Genomic DNA, 16,378 nt, shown 5'->3' on the forward strand with positions numbered 1-16,378 from the left:
GCTAAGCCTTTTTGGGGTAGGTCATCTTTTTGGGGAAACACAGTTTGTATATGTGTATGTGTAGATGTAGATATATATATGTGTGTGTGTGTGTGTATAGATATAGATACACACACAACCCCCACACACAGACATACACAAATACACATCTGTCCATATAGTACACAACTCAGAGCAGTGTAGAATGTCAAATAACAACAGTAAATTCCACAAAAACCATATCATTGAAAGGTTTTATAAATAAATAAATATATAAATAAATAAAACATTGTGTCATATATATATATGACACAATGCCTTAGGAAAGAATCTTGTCTATGATGCCTCCTAAAAGTCAGATCTCAGGGGAATGTTGTTCCAAAGGACAGAAGCAATGACAGAAATGGAATGTGTCCTGGGTTCCACTAGATGAGGTTGCTGAAGCAGTGGGGCTTGAAGCATATCAGCCTTACCAGATCTTAAAAGTATCTGCTTCAACATCAGCAAAGTGGTTGCTCCCTGTGTGTGGCATCCATTGACCTCCCAAAAAATATTAATAAAGCAAAATAGTGGTACTGTGACATTCTTTTTTTAGGTTAAATGGCTAATTTTTTTGTTTATAAGAAGCCTAATAAGATTTGTTGTTGTTAGCTGCGAAGTCGTGTCCGACCCATCGCGACCCCATGGACAATGCTCCTCCAGGCCAATGTTTTGATTTTTATTTGTTTTATTGGCATCCACAGTGTTACATGAAAGTACATGATGGATGTCTACTATCTAAAAGGTTTCCTTACCCCTGGTAATCTAAACTTTGGTTAACTATGATTTTATTTACCAAATGTAAATAAAAGGGAGAAGAGGTGTTCAAAACTATATTGGAGTCATGAAGTTGGGGTTATTATATGTGGATCTTAACTAAAATAACGATGAAACAGAATAGCTAGTAGAGAAGCAGAAGTAGCCTTATCCTTTCCTTTATCCATTCCCATAATATTTTGTGTTTCATATAACCAATATTATCCAAATCTTTTTCTGGATTACCACTATTGAAATGCTAATACTACTGGAATTAATTGATTGATTTCTATTTCTAGGTGGGCCATGCACAGATACAGCTCATGTTTCTTTAACCACAGCAACCAAAAGATCTTGTGATTCAGGTAAAAAATATTTTTTAAAAAAATACATATTATGAAAGGTTAATGACCATGTCATGAGGCTATTCAGCTGGCCTAGAGAAAGATCTCATTCATGAAACCCTTGTTTCTTCTATTGCAAGCCATCACATCTCATTTTATCTGTGTTTTATCATTTACTATTTAAAGTGAAAGGGGTGGTGGTGACAAAGTACGTATTCTTATAGAAGCACCAATCAAATTCAACCAGCCCTCATTCTTCCCTCTGGAGTAAAAAAGATGAAATATGGGATTTATCAAAGCACTAACACTATTAAAAAGAGCCTTGGTGGAGCAGTGGGCTAATGCCTCCTTAAGTAACACCAGCTGCCTGCAATTCGTGCAGGTTCGCATCCCACCAGGCTCAAGGTTGACTCAGCCTTCCATCCTTCCGAGGTAGGTAAAATGAGGACCCAGATTGTTGGGGGCAATTAAGCTGACTTTGTAATAATGCCGCTTGGGGTGTGTGTGAAAGACCTAATAAGCAGGCATATACATAGAATGAAGGCTACTGCTAAGCTTGTAAGCCGCCCTGAGTCTTCGGAGAAGGGCGGGATATAAATGGAATTAAAATAAAAAATAAAAAAACTATGAGTTGCTCTGCAACTTCCATAATCAAAAGGATACAAGTGCCGTTCGCTTATTTGTCTGATATCCATCTTCTCCAATGAGACAAACTGCTTACTGGATAAAATGTTCCAGAAGTTACTTCACGTATTAAGTCATTAGGAGATGCATCATTGACTTTTGAATTCACCAGACAATCCATTCTTTGCAAGGTGAGGTAGGAAACAATGATTTGTACTGTCCTCCAGGATGGCAAAATAATATGGAATGAAGGATTAACTCCTTCATACCAAATGAACTGCTTTGGCAAGCCTGTAAATTGAAGGTAAAAGTAAAGTTTGACTTGTATTAAACCTCTTGTCACTACATAGATGTATTCATGTTGTTTTCTTCACAATATGAAAGTGGTTTGCATTCTTTCGGAATGTTTTTTGATTTCCCATTGTAAAAAACTTGCAATTTCTTATCCAAGTATTAACCAAGACCATCCCAGTGTAGTTTTGTCAAGATCAAAGGGATACATGATTACAGCTGCTGTGATAGATATCTCCGTTAAAAAAAATGTTGAAACCCAGCAAGTAACCTTCAGTCAACAATCACATAGAATTACATTCACGACATTTGTTTATGTATAATATAGAGACATTTTTAAAAAAATATAGAATACAAACTATGCTCAGACTTCAACAAAATATGAAGTCGATTGGGGTTGGGAAGTGTGATTTTGGGTCAGCCATTCTCTTTCAGCCCCAACCCATCTCACAGGGATATTGTGAGGAAAATAAGAGGATAGATGCATTAGGTATGTTCACCACTCGGAGTTATATATAAAAAATAGTATAAAAATCTAATAATAGCTTAATTATGTTGATAAGACAATATACAGCAGCTATTCTAAGGCAGTTTATATAATTCATGACAGTATCCCGTGAGGGAAAAAAATCCCTAAATGTTCATTTTAAAAGCACTTTAAACCCCATTTGTTTGATAAACACTGTATCATCCTATAAGTGGTGAAAATGAGAAATCCCTAAATACAGCTTTGTGAAACATCTGTATTAATGTCAGAATGTCTGTACTATTTCAAAATAGTAAATTTAGTATATTCTTTTCAAAGGCATTAGGATCTTTAGTATTCTAAGGCATTTCAAGGAAATATTGTGTTAACATTGAAACTCAATACAGATTCCCTGGGATTTTCTAGTTTTTAAGTAGTGCTGGAACTTAAACTTGTTTATTTGGGGTCATAGGGGAAGGTGTAACAATCACTGTACAAAAATAAAATCAATATGTCATATTTTTATTTCATTTGGGATTCATGAGACTGAATTGCTTTAAGTCCATAAGGATTGTGGCAATATATAAAGAAGATATATAGAGCCAATTTAGTCTGGAATTAAGGCACAGACTAGTAAACGGGAAACCATGAGTTCAAGCTCCGCCTTGACCATGAAAGCCAACTGGGTGACCCTGGGCCAGTCATACTCTCCCAGCCCATCTCACCCTCATAAGGCTGTTAGAAAAATAGGATGAGGAAGGTCCATTGGATATGTTTGCTGCCTTGAGTTATTTGTAAAAATAATAAAGGCAGGATATAAACAAATAAATAAACAGCTCTTCCAAACTAAATACGAATAATGGTAACTGACATCAACCATCATGATGTGGCAGAAAGCAGTGATTATCCATTGCTGTTAATATAGGTATCGTAAGGTCAGCTGCGGGAAGCAGGCATAGAAAATGGTGGAGTGCATGTGGCAGTTTAAGCAGACGCAAAGGGTGGCAAGGTGACAGAGCCTCATTTTCGGAAAGGAGTTTGCCAGGCTCAGCTGGGAAGGAGGCAGTGTGACAAAGCCAGTGTTTGTATAGAGCAGGAGAAGCGTGAGGTCCTCACCTACAGGATGGTCTTCACCTAATAACCACAACTAGGACTGCCTGAGCCACTGTCACTAAGCAGTGTGGTCATGTGATGTTTTACCTAATGACCACTTCACTTAGCAATGGAATTTCCAGTTTCCAGTTAACCCATTTATGATTGTTAGCAAGGATTACCTATAGAAAGCGCAGAAGTTACAATTCCATAATAATTATCCTTTATTAAGTACAGGTAGTCCTCGATGTACGACCACAATTGAGCCCAGAATTTATGTTACTAAGGGAGAAATTTGTTAAGTGAGTTTTGCCCCATTTCACATCCTTGTTTGCCACAGTTGTTAAGTGAATCACTACAGTTGTTAAATTAGTAACCCAGTTGTTAAGTGAATCTGGCTTCCCCATTGACTTTGCTTGTCAGAAGATTGCAAAAGATGATCACATGACCCTGGGACACTGCAACTGTCTTAAATACGAATCAGTTATCAAGCATCCAAATGTAAATCATGTGACCATGGGGATGCTGCAGTAGTCATAAGTGTGAAAAATGGTCATAAGTAGTTTTTTTTAAGTGCCGTTGTAATTTCAAATGGTCGCTAAATGAACTGTTGTAAGTTGAGGACTACCTGTAGTATTTATCTAGATCAGACATGTCAAATTCATGACATCACGTGACATATCGAAGCTTTTTCTCCATTGCTGGCAATGGGGTGGACACGGTTTCCTGATGACGCATCTGGCCCATGGGCCGGCAGTTTGACACCCCTGATCTAGATTGAGGGTAGAAGCAGTGATAGAACCTTTAACACTTCTGAAGGTGATCTTTTGCTTTGAAGTTTGGGAAATAAATATAAAGGAAATATCAAATTCATTGATTAGTTTATTGAAATTAACCATATGCTTAAACTTTTCCTGTTCCCATTTTATTACACAAAACCAATAAGAGCAAACAGTTCTGGTCATATTATTATTTAGATAGTCTATTGCTCTGCAATAGTAAAACTCTTGCTTTTATTTAAAAACACAAGTTAACTTCAAAAAGAAAGAAAGAAAAACAACCAAGTCTTGTTTAGTTGATCTTTAAGGTGCTGTTTAAGTAACTTTTTAGTATTTGACTGATGGAGGCCACTATGTTACCAATCCAGCTATCCCTATCTTCACTATTAGACATGGAGTAATAGTACAATAATGTAATGTACATCATCAGTCCTGTCATTGACAGTACCCATTAATGACACATTTTTTTCTTCGGCTGCTCAGTTCTCAGTTGTACTAATGGAATGGCACATGAAGCAAAGCTGTAAATAAAAGTTATTACCTAATAGGTAGGCACTGAAGTGGAACGTACAGGAGCTGAGGCATAGAAACCTTATTACTGCTCATCAGCAATTATAAACAGGATAAAGTGTTTGGGACTTACACTGACACAGCAAAGACTACTTGATGCTAGGACATGATAATGGATCAAGATAGCATGATGGATGTTGATGAAATGTTCCATCTTGCTGGCTGTTTCCAATATTAGTTGCGCTTCTCTTTCTTATTTTCATACATGGGGGGGGGGGGGCAGAAGAACTAGATTTTACCCAAAAGATGGAAAGTTGGCTTATACATTGGATTAGATCACAGGAGTTGTATCCTCTTTATAGATAGAATATGTTTTGTGCACACATCTGGACCCACATGATAGGGGTTTTTTCTTAACTGCCTTTCTCTTCACCCTCTACGTTTCTCTAACATCTGCTTAAAAGATTATTTCAGTTCACCCTAACGGATATTGAGAATGTGTGCAATAATCTCTCATGTGCCCTTTCTGCTAATTGTAGACGTTTTGCTGACAGGTGGAGTTAATTCGATAATACTCTGTACACAGGTATCACCCAGGAATCTAGCTAAGGATTATGGAAACATTATACATATAGATATAGCAAGATTACACAAGTTTTTTTAAAGAGAGGATTGTATGTAATTTGAGCTTAGAAAGGGAGCACATTTTAGGAAGTTAGGGGTTTTAATGGCTGCCCAATTTCAAAAAGAGTCTGAGAGGCTTACAGTATTTTAAAAAGTACATAATTTAGAAGAAACATGACCACCCACACAAAACTACATAGATAACATAGAATGAACAATACTTGTATTTTTGAATGTTCACAATGACTAATATGGAATCAAATTGTTCTGTAAATAAAAAAATAAAAAGGGAGAAAAGCTACAGAAGCCAGAGTTGGGCAGTAGTAAACTAGGACTAGACAAACAGTCACAATATAATGAACAAACGTTTATCTTTTCCAAGGTGTTAAGAGTTGAAAAAATGTGAGGAAAAAAAGAAAAAAATTAGAAGTATCAAAATAAACTAGATGTACAGCCCTATGATTCACAATTAATCTCACTCCCAAGGTGAAGATTGCAGTGTAACTGAATGTCTGCTAGGAGATTTGGATATACAGTAGAGGAAAACTGAAAATAGTATTACCTTTGTGCTAGCAAACATGAATTATTTTGGGATGTTGTAGTGAAGGCTTCAGGAAAATGGAGTTGTTGCCCATCTCCCCAATTTGAAGATCGACAGGTATAAATGGGATCCCCCCTTTTCCTCTGCTTTTGCTTTTTAGGATTTTCCTTAAACATTATTTATTTCTGGGAAAAAGAAAATGCTTCTGGAAGCTTCCAATTTCCTTTTTAGCAAACCATACATTACCCTAAATGAAAAAAAACATGTAACGATTAGGTCATTGGACATGATTGTTGGTAATAGGGAAAATTCAGAGGATACACGTGGGCATTGTATGTGAAACTCTAGCACTTAAGTGAATTTTATGGGAAATTATGTGGGCTGTAAATCCAAACTATGTGTTTTTATATCAATTGCCATAATTTTTATGTCCATTACATTTAGATTTTGATCTATATGTTAATTTTGGTAATTAATGTTATATGATGCATGTTGTACTATAAGCCTCAAGAGTCAGAAGACTGAAGTGGCATGATAGCACTTATGATGATAGATAGACAGATAGCACTGGCATAAAATTTAATTTTAGCCAGGATTAGGCTAATATTAGTATCTCCGAGTATGAAATTGAAATTCAGCTACATTGCTGGTTTAATCATAATATCTCAGTAAGCATGCTGCAACAAATAATGCCGCTTGGGGTGTGTGTGAAAGCCCTAATAAGCAGGCATATACATAGAATGAAGGCTACTGCTAAGCTTGTAAGCCGCCCTGAGTCTTCGGAGAAGGGCGGGATATAAATGGAATTAAAAAAAATAAAATACTGAAGCTTTAAAGGTCACATCCTTTGCTTTTCAGTTGTACTTGATTACCGTAAATGTCTTTACTCCATTTTTTCTTTTGATTTTTTTTATTTTGTATAGTTTGTTTTGTATACCCAATTTCTTAGTATATCATTTCTTCAGCTGTTTTTAAGCTCTTTTACTGAGGTATTTTTAAGTCAATAGTATTGTGTTGCATATTCATATTCAGTAACATCACTTTATGAGTATTTATTTTATTTTATTTATTAATTTTTTTTGGCCGCCCATCTTACCACAGGGTAGATCTGGGTGGTTTACAATATTAAAAGCTAAAACAATATAAATAAGATACTACAAAAATAGAACTATACAAAATACTTCTTTAGGAACTAGCTAAAAATCTATGCAAACGTTTCCTTGTAAAGCTGCCATACTTTACTGGTGTAGCCTTTCTCATTGCACAAGTAGTTCAAAATATTATTAACTATAATCTCCGAGTTTATTTAAAATGCAGGTTTCTAGTTCTTCATAGGAAAAGAACCAGATATGTTCATAATACAGATGAACTGTAAGAGATAATAGGAAATAGTTGAACCTGGAAATATCAGAGATACTAATATAATTTCTCATGCATAACTTTCAGTTGCTACATAGCCATAGCAGATAACTAGATCATAACTTCTATAAAATGGTCATGGTATGTTTGTAATTACTGACATTTATAAAACAGTTTTTTTTTAAAAAAATCTATCCTAAGAGAATGCTAAAAAAGGGGAGGGTATCAGAACCCTCTCCATCTTTCTGTCCACCAGCTGGATAGCTCTCCAAAAACAAAATGGAATGAATAAAAAATAAGCTAAATCCTTCATGGAGTTGTGGAGAAAATTGTTCAGAAAACTTTTCTCAAGTATATCCCTATGAGAAACTCTGTTGGGCTGCTGGTGGGAATACTTCTGGCTGCTCCTTTCTAGGCCCTTTAACTCCCATGTTTCGTTACATGTCCCAGAGTAAAACATATGTGCTCATCTTGTGCTACTTAGTGCACACACAAGGATAGATATACCTACAGGTGCAACAAGTTACTTCATTCAACAGAAGAAAATACAGACTTAGGGTAGTTCCCCTAAAACATGGGTGTCAAACTGCCGGTCCGCAGGCCGGACGCATCATCCGGAAACCGCACCTACCCCATTGCCGGCAATGGCAAAACTGTCCTGATAAGTTGCGCGACGTCACGAGTTTGACATGTCTGCCCTAAAAGGTCATTTTTGTGACCTTCATTAGCTAGCTCACAGCTGCTGCCTGTGATGACAAGATTTTAATCCTTTTCATACCTAAAATGTGCATTTCCTAAATAACTTGGGGGCTCAGAGCCATCAACCTTCTAGGCAGCTTGTGCTAGCACATTCCTTTTCATCTGTATTCCCCATTGTGTGCCTGCTTACTCTCTTGTATTTTATTGTATTATAACAGTAAATGATGTAATATATTGTAAATACTATTACTGGATTGTATAACTCAGGTGTCCCCAACCCCTAGTCGGTGGACCGTACCGGGGCATGGCATTCCAGCAAGTGGGCTGCACAGACAAGCAAAGCCCCATCTGCGGGATGCAGGCAGCACACAAAACCACACATCCCTCCGGTCTGCAGAAAAACTCCTCTCCACGTAACCAGTTCTTGGTGCCCTAAAGTTTGTAGACCTCTGGTATAACTAATACAAACTTAATTCTCTTCTTGCTCTTTATCATTTCATTGGGATGAACATTCCAAAGGGGGGGGGAACAAAGCTGAAATAAAATTGTAAGCACATTCATGGTCATGTGATTTTTCATTTAGCAACTATATCACTTAGCAATTGAGTTGCAGGTCCCAATTGTGAAACAAGAGTACCTTCGTGCTTTTTTTACTATGTCCTATTATTCTAGGGCTGCTAATATATCAAACTGTAGCTACTTTTTGCTTCTGAATTCTAGCTTCTTTAATTACCATTAATATTTTTCTTCTGCAGTCTATACTTGCTACAGAAAATTCATAATAGTTTTATTTTGATGACTAAAATTCCTTTTTCAAAAATAGCTACTGCCCTTACTGATGTTTGCACAGTCAATTGGGATCAGAAATGCCAATCTCTCAGGCTATATGTCTTTTATAATAAAAATTATCCTGTGATATGCCTCAAATGCTGTCATGTCAGAGATTAAACTAACTATAAGATTTTCCTGGGAATGAACAAGTATAAGGATTTTTTCCTTCCCCAATAATGGGTTGATTTTTTGTTTTGTTTTGTTTTTGTCCTCTTTATTTACATATTCTTGTTTGTATTCTACTAGTTTTCCTAAGAAGAACAATTCTGAATATTTCCTCCTTTTCAAGCATCTATAAGTAGAAGAGCCTGCATTCCTAATTTATATAAATCCTTATTTTTGCCATACCTATATTGAGATTACAAGTAGTATCACGGTGTTTCTATCTCCATACCTTACTAGGCATCTTTTTTATTCATTTATTTTTAAATTTTATGCTTTGCTCTTTACCTTCAGATTGCACATGAGTATACTATACCAACAATCAAGCAAATAAATCAATAAACCTGTATAATCAAAGTTTACCAAGACATTCTAAAAGGCATAAAAGAAGACAAAAAATGCAAACTGGTATAGTGTCAGTTGGAAGTTTCAAGACAGCTGACCAGTCAGAAGACCATATAAAGTTTTCTCAATTGATATTCCTAAATGAAAAAAAAAATATTTTATTAAAGTTTTCTAGATTCCATCACCAACATAACTTGGGGAGATTTTTCTTGCAATCTTGCACTTTTGCATTGTCCCCAATCCAATGACATATCTCTCCCATAGAATTTGGGGTTATTTGGAGGAACTGGACCAAATCTATTGACATGGAGGAAAATACATATCAACAGGGTGAGAAGGGTTTTTTTTTTAAAAAAATATATTGGCTGCCCAACTCCAGTGGACTTAAGAGAAAACAAAACAGTGGAATTTTTTAATGCTTTTTACTATGAAGGTATATACAACAGAGATTTAATTTAATTTGATTTGAGTAGCTTCCCACCTCAACCCTGGCAACTTCCATCATAAAACTGATGTTCATTTGGTATCAGTTTTCCTCCTAAGTCTGCCTCCCAAGGATTATCTCCCCGTACCTCTCCTACTTTCTCCCCCTTTCTTTCTGTCTCCCTCCTCCATTTCTGGGCTTGACAAGAGTGCTCATCATGGCTTGGTCTTATCTTGCTCAGCTGATCACCTACTGCTTCTCCATTGGGAAAAGAATTTCTTTGAGGGTCTTCTACCCATTCCTTTCCCCAAAACCAGAGTTTCTCCACCAACAACTTATCCCCTCCTTCCCCTCTGGGGTTTTGGATGAGTTTTCGAAAAACTCAAAAATTAGAATCATTTTATATCTGGTGCGCTCCAGATAAAAATGTACCAAGGCACTGGATAACAGTAAAGGCATTTTTTTTCTTGAAGCAGTGATATCATAAAAATGTATGTATGTGTATTTTTGTACTTTTATGTCTTGTCTAATTATAAAACCTCTCTGAAAATTTTTTTAAAAACCTGAAGCCAGAAGAAAAAAAAAGGTTTCTTATCCTCAATTTCTCCCAAACTACAGGTCTTCCCTTGCGTGAAATAAAATGAAAGGGCCATATTATAGAAAACCTATGACTAAATGTTGCAGTTCTGACTTGAAACAGCCATCAGTAAAATGAAATAATAACAGTAAAATGAAATTCATTTGTATTTATGTATAAGTAGAAATTTGTGAACCATGAATGGAAGGAACCTAGTTACAATCTTCTAATCTTTTTGTTGTATGGCTCTTGAAGAAGTTGGATGGATGGATTTCTTTTAAAACAAAAAAGATTGGTGAAATGGACTCTCTTGCGACATGAAAAAAAGCATGTAATTCATGGGACTTGTTAGAGCAGTGATGGTGAAGCTTTTAGAGACCGAGTGCCCAAACTGCAACCCAAATCCCACTTATGCATCGTCGGGTGCCGGGTGGGTATGGCCCATTGGGTGGGTGTGGCCAATTGGGCGAGTATGGCCAATTGGGTGGGTGTGGCCCATTGGGTGGGCATGGCTGCAGTGGTAATAGCAGACTGGGTGGGACTAAAAAGTTCAATCAATTCCAACTTTGCGAGATCTTTTTTCCCCTGCAAGAAGTTGAAATTGATTGATTGATTGAACCTTCTTTTTTTGCACACAGCGGCAGAGGCCTAAAGCAAAACGGTTTTATAAAACCCAGCTGAAGACCTAGGACTGTGGCGATGGCGCGCATGCCCACAGAGAGGGCTCTCCCTGCCACCTGTGGCATGTGTGCCATAGGTTCACCACCACGGCATTAGACTCTTATTATTTTCTCTGATCAAACCCAGTTTTATGTAATAAACAATGTATAACATATACCTGCAAAAATTGTTTACCCCAAAACTGCAAACAAGCTCCTGTAAATATTTAATGTTTAGGTTCTTAGTTGGAATTAGAAGAATAATGTTATTTATAGTTCACTCAGTATTTGTTGCTACAAAGATTGAGAAATAAAACCTTTTAATATTTCTTACCTAACATTAGATAATGCTGGTGCCATAAAAATTACAGTATTGAGAGAAAGTTTCTGAGCCCTTTATAACTTTATACAGGTGAAACTCGAAAAATTAGAATATTGTGCAAAAGTTCATTTATTTCAGTAATGCAACTTAAAAGGGGAAACTAATATATGAGATAGACTCATTACATGCAAAGCAAGATAGAATGAAGGCTACTGCTAAGCTTGTAAGCCGCCCTGAGTCTTCGGAGAAGGGCGGGATATAAATGGAATTAAAATAAAATAAATAAATAAATAAATAAATAAGATAGTTCAAGCCGTGATTTGTCATAATTGTGATGATTATGGCGTACAGCTCATGAAAACCCCAAATCCACAATCTCAGAAAATTAGAATATTACATGCAATCAATAAAACAAGTGTACATAGAACAATATCGGACCTCTGAAAAGTATAAGCATGCATATGTACTCAGTAGTTGGTTTGGGCCCCTTTTGCAGCAATTACTGCCTCAATGCGGCATGGCATGGAAGCTATCAGCCTGTGGCACTGCTGAGGTGTTATGGAAGACCAGGATGCTTCAATAGCGGCCTTCAGCTCTTCTGCATTGTTCGGTCTCATGTCTCTCATCTTTCTCTTGGCAATGCCCCATAGATTCTCTATGGGGTTCAGGTCTTTCTTAAGGAATAGGTAAAAACAGTAAACAAAAGGAAAAGAAAACAGGAGTAGAGAAACATACAAAGTAAAATGCTACTTAAAATATATATATTCCTCCTAAGCTAATATATATTCATTCCTAAAATTTCTTATTCTTTTTAACCATAATTGAAAATATATTTAATCTTTAAATATTCCATTTAATGTGTCCAGTCATCTAATCCTTTAACTCTTATTCAAAACATTTTTCCTTTTTATTTTAACAGTATTATATTACTTATATCAAGAAATAAAATAAAAAGGGGGGGAAGCATATATTATTATTTAAGGAATTCATCCCTCTTAGAATGACATATGTATTCAAAATCTTTTCTATTTCTTTAACCATATTCAAACAAATGTTTCTTTTTTTAATATTCTCTCTGGTAGATTCCATCATCTATTTTCTTAATTTTCACTTTAATCTTTCTCCTTTGACTTGTATCTTTCTTGATCAATGTGTTTTGCTGAATCAAAGAGTTTTTCCATATATTCATGACTATTGCTGTATGTATAAGAAGTAAATCGAATAAAGTGTATATGAGGCTTTTGCCTTTCCATGTTTCTTGAAAATCTTTTTCTTTTTCTCCTTCTTTGCTTCTCTTATCACTTCCTTTCTCTTTGATGTTTTCAACATCTCTACATTCCATTTTATCCAATCTGTTTTTTGACCTCAGATTCATTTTATAGTCTTAAGGGATGAGTTGTTTTTTCCATTTGTATTTTTTTCCCATTAGGATTAAATCATGTTTTCTTGCTTTGTTAAGTTCCGTCTTTAAGTCTCTATTTTCAATTTTATATCCACTTATTTGTTTTGTCTGCTCCTTCTCTGTTGTTGTTTCCTGGAAGTTTTTTGTTGTGGAGTTAACTTAGAAATAGATTGATTTATATTTTAAAATTTATTTTGGATTTCTTTGTGATTTGAACTCAGTGTTATTTGAATTAATTGCAATATACTATATATCTCCTCCTGAGAGCTATTTATGTTTTCTTGGTGTGTTCTGTTTACACGTCTCTGATCCATGATGGCCAAAAGTTGAAGTTTTCCTTCTTATCTACAAATAGCTTTAGAATCCTGGTTAAATAGATACTTGTAATCCAAAAAGTTCAAAAAGATTTTTTTTCTAAAGTTTATAATTCTCTTTTTGTTTGCAGTCCAGATTGTTGTCCTTTTTTGTCACAGATGTTCTTTGTTATTAAAGCTTTGAAGGTCACAAACACAGATTAGCTTTTCCCAGGTTTTGGCAAGTTCTCTATGGAGATAACTGTCATAATCTTCACCTACCACTAGGTGTCAGCATCTATTTAATTTTCAATATGAACAATGGTCTTTAAAATGAGAGTCTTAACCATTCAACAATTTTAAACTTGTCCAAAGTTAAATTTTAGCTTTCAAGTTTATAAATTTATTTCACTACCATATATTTTGATCCTCCATGGAAATTTTAATTTGCCACTTCCGTTAGTATAAGGGTGGGGCGGAAGTCCCCCTCCTTTACTTTCAGAGGTATTTTGCTTCTTGGGGATCTTTTCCAGGAAATTAAGTGTAGAATAGAAAAGGGAAAATCAGATTCCTCACCCAGTTTCAAGTATGCTGTTTACTGTTGTGCTGGTTATTTCCTTTGGACCTCAGTTGTAAGTAGCTTGGGCTGATCGGTGAAATACAGCCTTTCTCCTGTCAGGTTAGAAGGTTTTCCCCAACTACCGTCATTCCAGAGTCGCTGGGGCACCCTTCTTTCTTCACTGCCTCTCCGGGATGGCTTGGACCCATTAGGGTCTCCAGGCAGGACGAAAATTAGCTGCAGGGGTGCGTTGGTCTGCAAGCGCAAGACCAGTCACTACCGCGCAAGACCGGAAGTCTCCCGCTTTTTTCTTTAACAGTGTTGTAAACCATGTAAATCTAGTAATATTGATTTGGGATGTTTCTAATTTTATTTCACCCAATATTTTTCTTGATACCGCTGAATTTTCTGTAAAAGATTTTGTCTTAATCATAGTATTGTTGAATGAGAGCCTGGAAATTGAGTATGTGTCATAGTAATATCTGTTTTTTCCTCTTGGAAACAGAATGAAGGAGCACCCACTAATTCAGTGTTATTTTAGAGTAGATTTATTTCCAGTAGCAAAACTGGAAAAACTAGAGATCCATTAAATTTAGCTTATAGAATATAATTCCTTCCTCCCACCCCCAAAGAGTAAGACTGTATCAATTATCTCTTCTGAACATAGACAAAAGGAACACCTACTTTGTTAAAATTATTTTATTTGCTCACATGTTTCACTATAGTAGAAATGGCAAGATGTGTGCATGAGAGAGAGAATGAGAGAATAGTAAGTTTGAAAATGCTTCCTTATTGTATTCTGATTATATACTAATCATCTTTCAGTCAGTTTTGCAAAGAAATGTGTTTTCCTGCTTATTTTCTTATTACATAAAACAGACATGTCAACCTCGTGACGTCACGTGATGTCACACAACCTATCGGAACTTTTTCTCCATTGCTGGCAATGGGGTAGGTGCAGTTTCCGGATGACGCATCCAGCCCGCGGCCTGGCAGTTTGACACGCCTGACATAAAGAGTACAAATACGGTTTTTAAAACACATAGTAATTGATGACAAGTTTTAAGGAGACCTTTGAGACTTTTAGATAAGCAACAGCCTATGGATGTTGTGTTTGGTTTTTCTTGCCTTTGTATAATCATTTACATTTTAATTGTTATCCTCAAAGTAAGGAGAAGCACAGTATAATGCTTTCATATGTTTTTGTTTGGTTATTGAAGCTACAGCTAAAATACACTGTGCCCTAAAAATTGTTCTCTGCTTGTTTTTCATCAAATGCAACATTTGCATGGGGACAGTGGAAATGAGATTGTATGTGAGAATCTATAAACAAAGGCTGTAGTTGTTCAATTAATGCATTTCTCTATGTGTCATATCCAGTCAGTGGCTAATTTGTTTTGCATTTGGTTTCCGAATTTATGAGACACAAAGTTTTCTGTTTTCTACTTTTTATGTTTCAAAAAGTACATGCAAACCCAAAAAGAATGGAGCATTTGTATTTTTCAAGTTGTACACAATTAATGACAGCTATGGCTGAAGTAGAACTCCCACTAATGCTGCATTACCAATGTTTCCCCAAACTAACAGAGTCACAGGTGGATAGCGAGCCTTCTCCGGAGAAGCGGCCACGGTTACTTGAGGACGGTCACGATAGATCTGAAATTAGCCGTTCAAAACAGAAGAACAGGCGCAGGTGTTTCCAGTGCCAAACAAAATTGGAGCTGGTACAGCAAGAGCTGGGATCATGTCGCTGTGGTAAGGACTGACAGACAGATTTGAATTAATTTTCTTTTAATGTCCCACCCGGTGAAGAATAATCTGAGCTACATTGTAGTGGCAAAGAAACAATAGCAAAACCTTGCGATAACTTTAGTGGATTAAATCTGACAAGGTCATCCTTATTACTGTAATAATATTTTGTATTTAAAGAGGGAGATTATAGATTTGTTTTACTTATGCGGTAGCTATTTAGATTTAGCAAACTATTGAAGTGTCTTATTTTGAGTGACAGTTCTGAGTATCCTCTTCTGTCATAGATATAGCAGTCATATCAAGCTGCCTTTTTTCAAAGGCCATCTATTCTACATCATTATTGTTCTGATAACATCTTTCAGGGTTTCAGACTGACATTTTTCAGCCATTCTAGATATTAGATCGGGAATTTTGTGAATACAAAGCATGTATTATTTCCCTGAGCTAAAATCTCTTCCATAAGCCTTTTGTACAGTAGTTTTAAAAATCTTATGTCCAACCCAGAGGGTCATCATACATATAAAGTTCCACTGCATCAACCTGAGCCTCCCTCTAAAGATTTCTTGTAATTATTTGTCCATGCAGAGTATAAATCACAGAATCTCTGTGAAGTACTCCATGGCATCCTACTTCTTCACTGAAATGGGGATGATCAAGTACAGTGAATTATCATGAAAAGAAACTAGGGATAATTCATACCATCGGAACATATTAACTTCCTTCATAGCAATTTGTATTGCATATTTTATTTTTTCAATATTTATTCATCTTGCACCTGTAACTTGTTATACTCTGTCATAGAACTGGAACCAAACACCGTTATTTGTTCATGAAACATAATGTATATTAGTAAAGCTACTCTGTATGTTCAAGATTCAGAATGACCAGACTATGCTACAGCTGAGAAAGTGTCACATGTATCTACATACTTTAAGGGGATAAATAAGCT

The 16,378-nt window shown here is 36.0% G+C and overlaps 1 protein-coding gene across 5 annotated transcripts in view; it reads left to right on the forward strand.

The window, feature by feature from the left end:
* Positions 1 to 16,378, forward strand: part of ZFAND3 (zinc finger AN1-type containing 3) — a 121,666-nt gene that overhangs the window by 83,930 nt on the left and 21,358 nt on the right. For all 5 annotated transcript variants that reach the window (XM_081314679.1, XM_081314680.1, XM_081314681.1 and 2 more), the window contains 2 exons: positions 1,074 to 1,139; positions 15,265 to 15,432. In XM_081314679.1, the coding sequence (XP_081170805.1) occupies positions 1,074 to 1,139; positions 15,265 to 15,432 (234 nt within the window). The remainder of the gene's footprint in view (positions 1 to 1,073; positions 1,140 to 15,264; positions 15,433 to 16,378) is intronic.

Source organism: Vipera berus (assembly GCF_964194415.1).
Source record: "Vipera berus genome assembly, chromosome: 1".
Classification (NCBI taxonomy): domain Eukaryota; kingdom Metazoa; phylum Chordata; class Lepidosauria; order Squamata; family Viperidae; genus Vipera; species Vipera berus.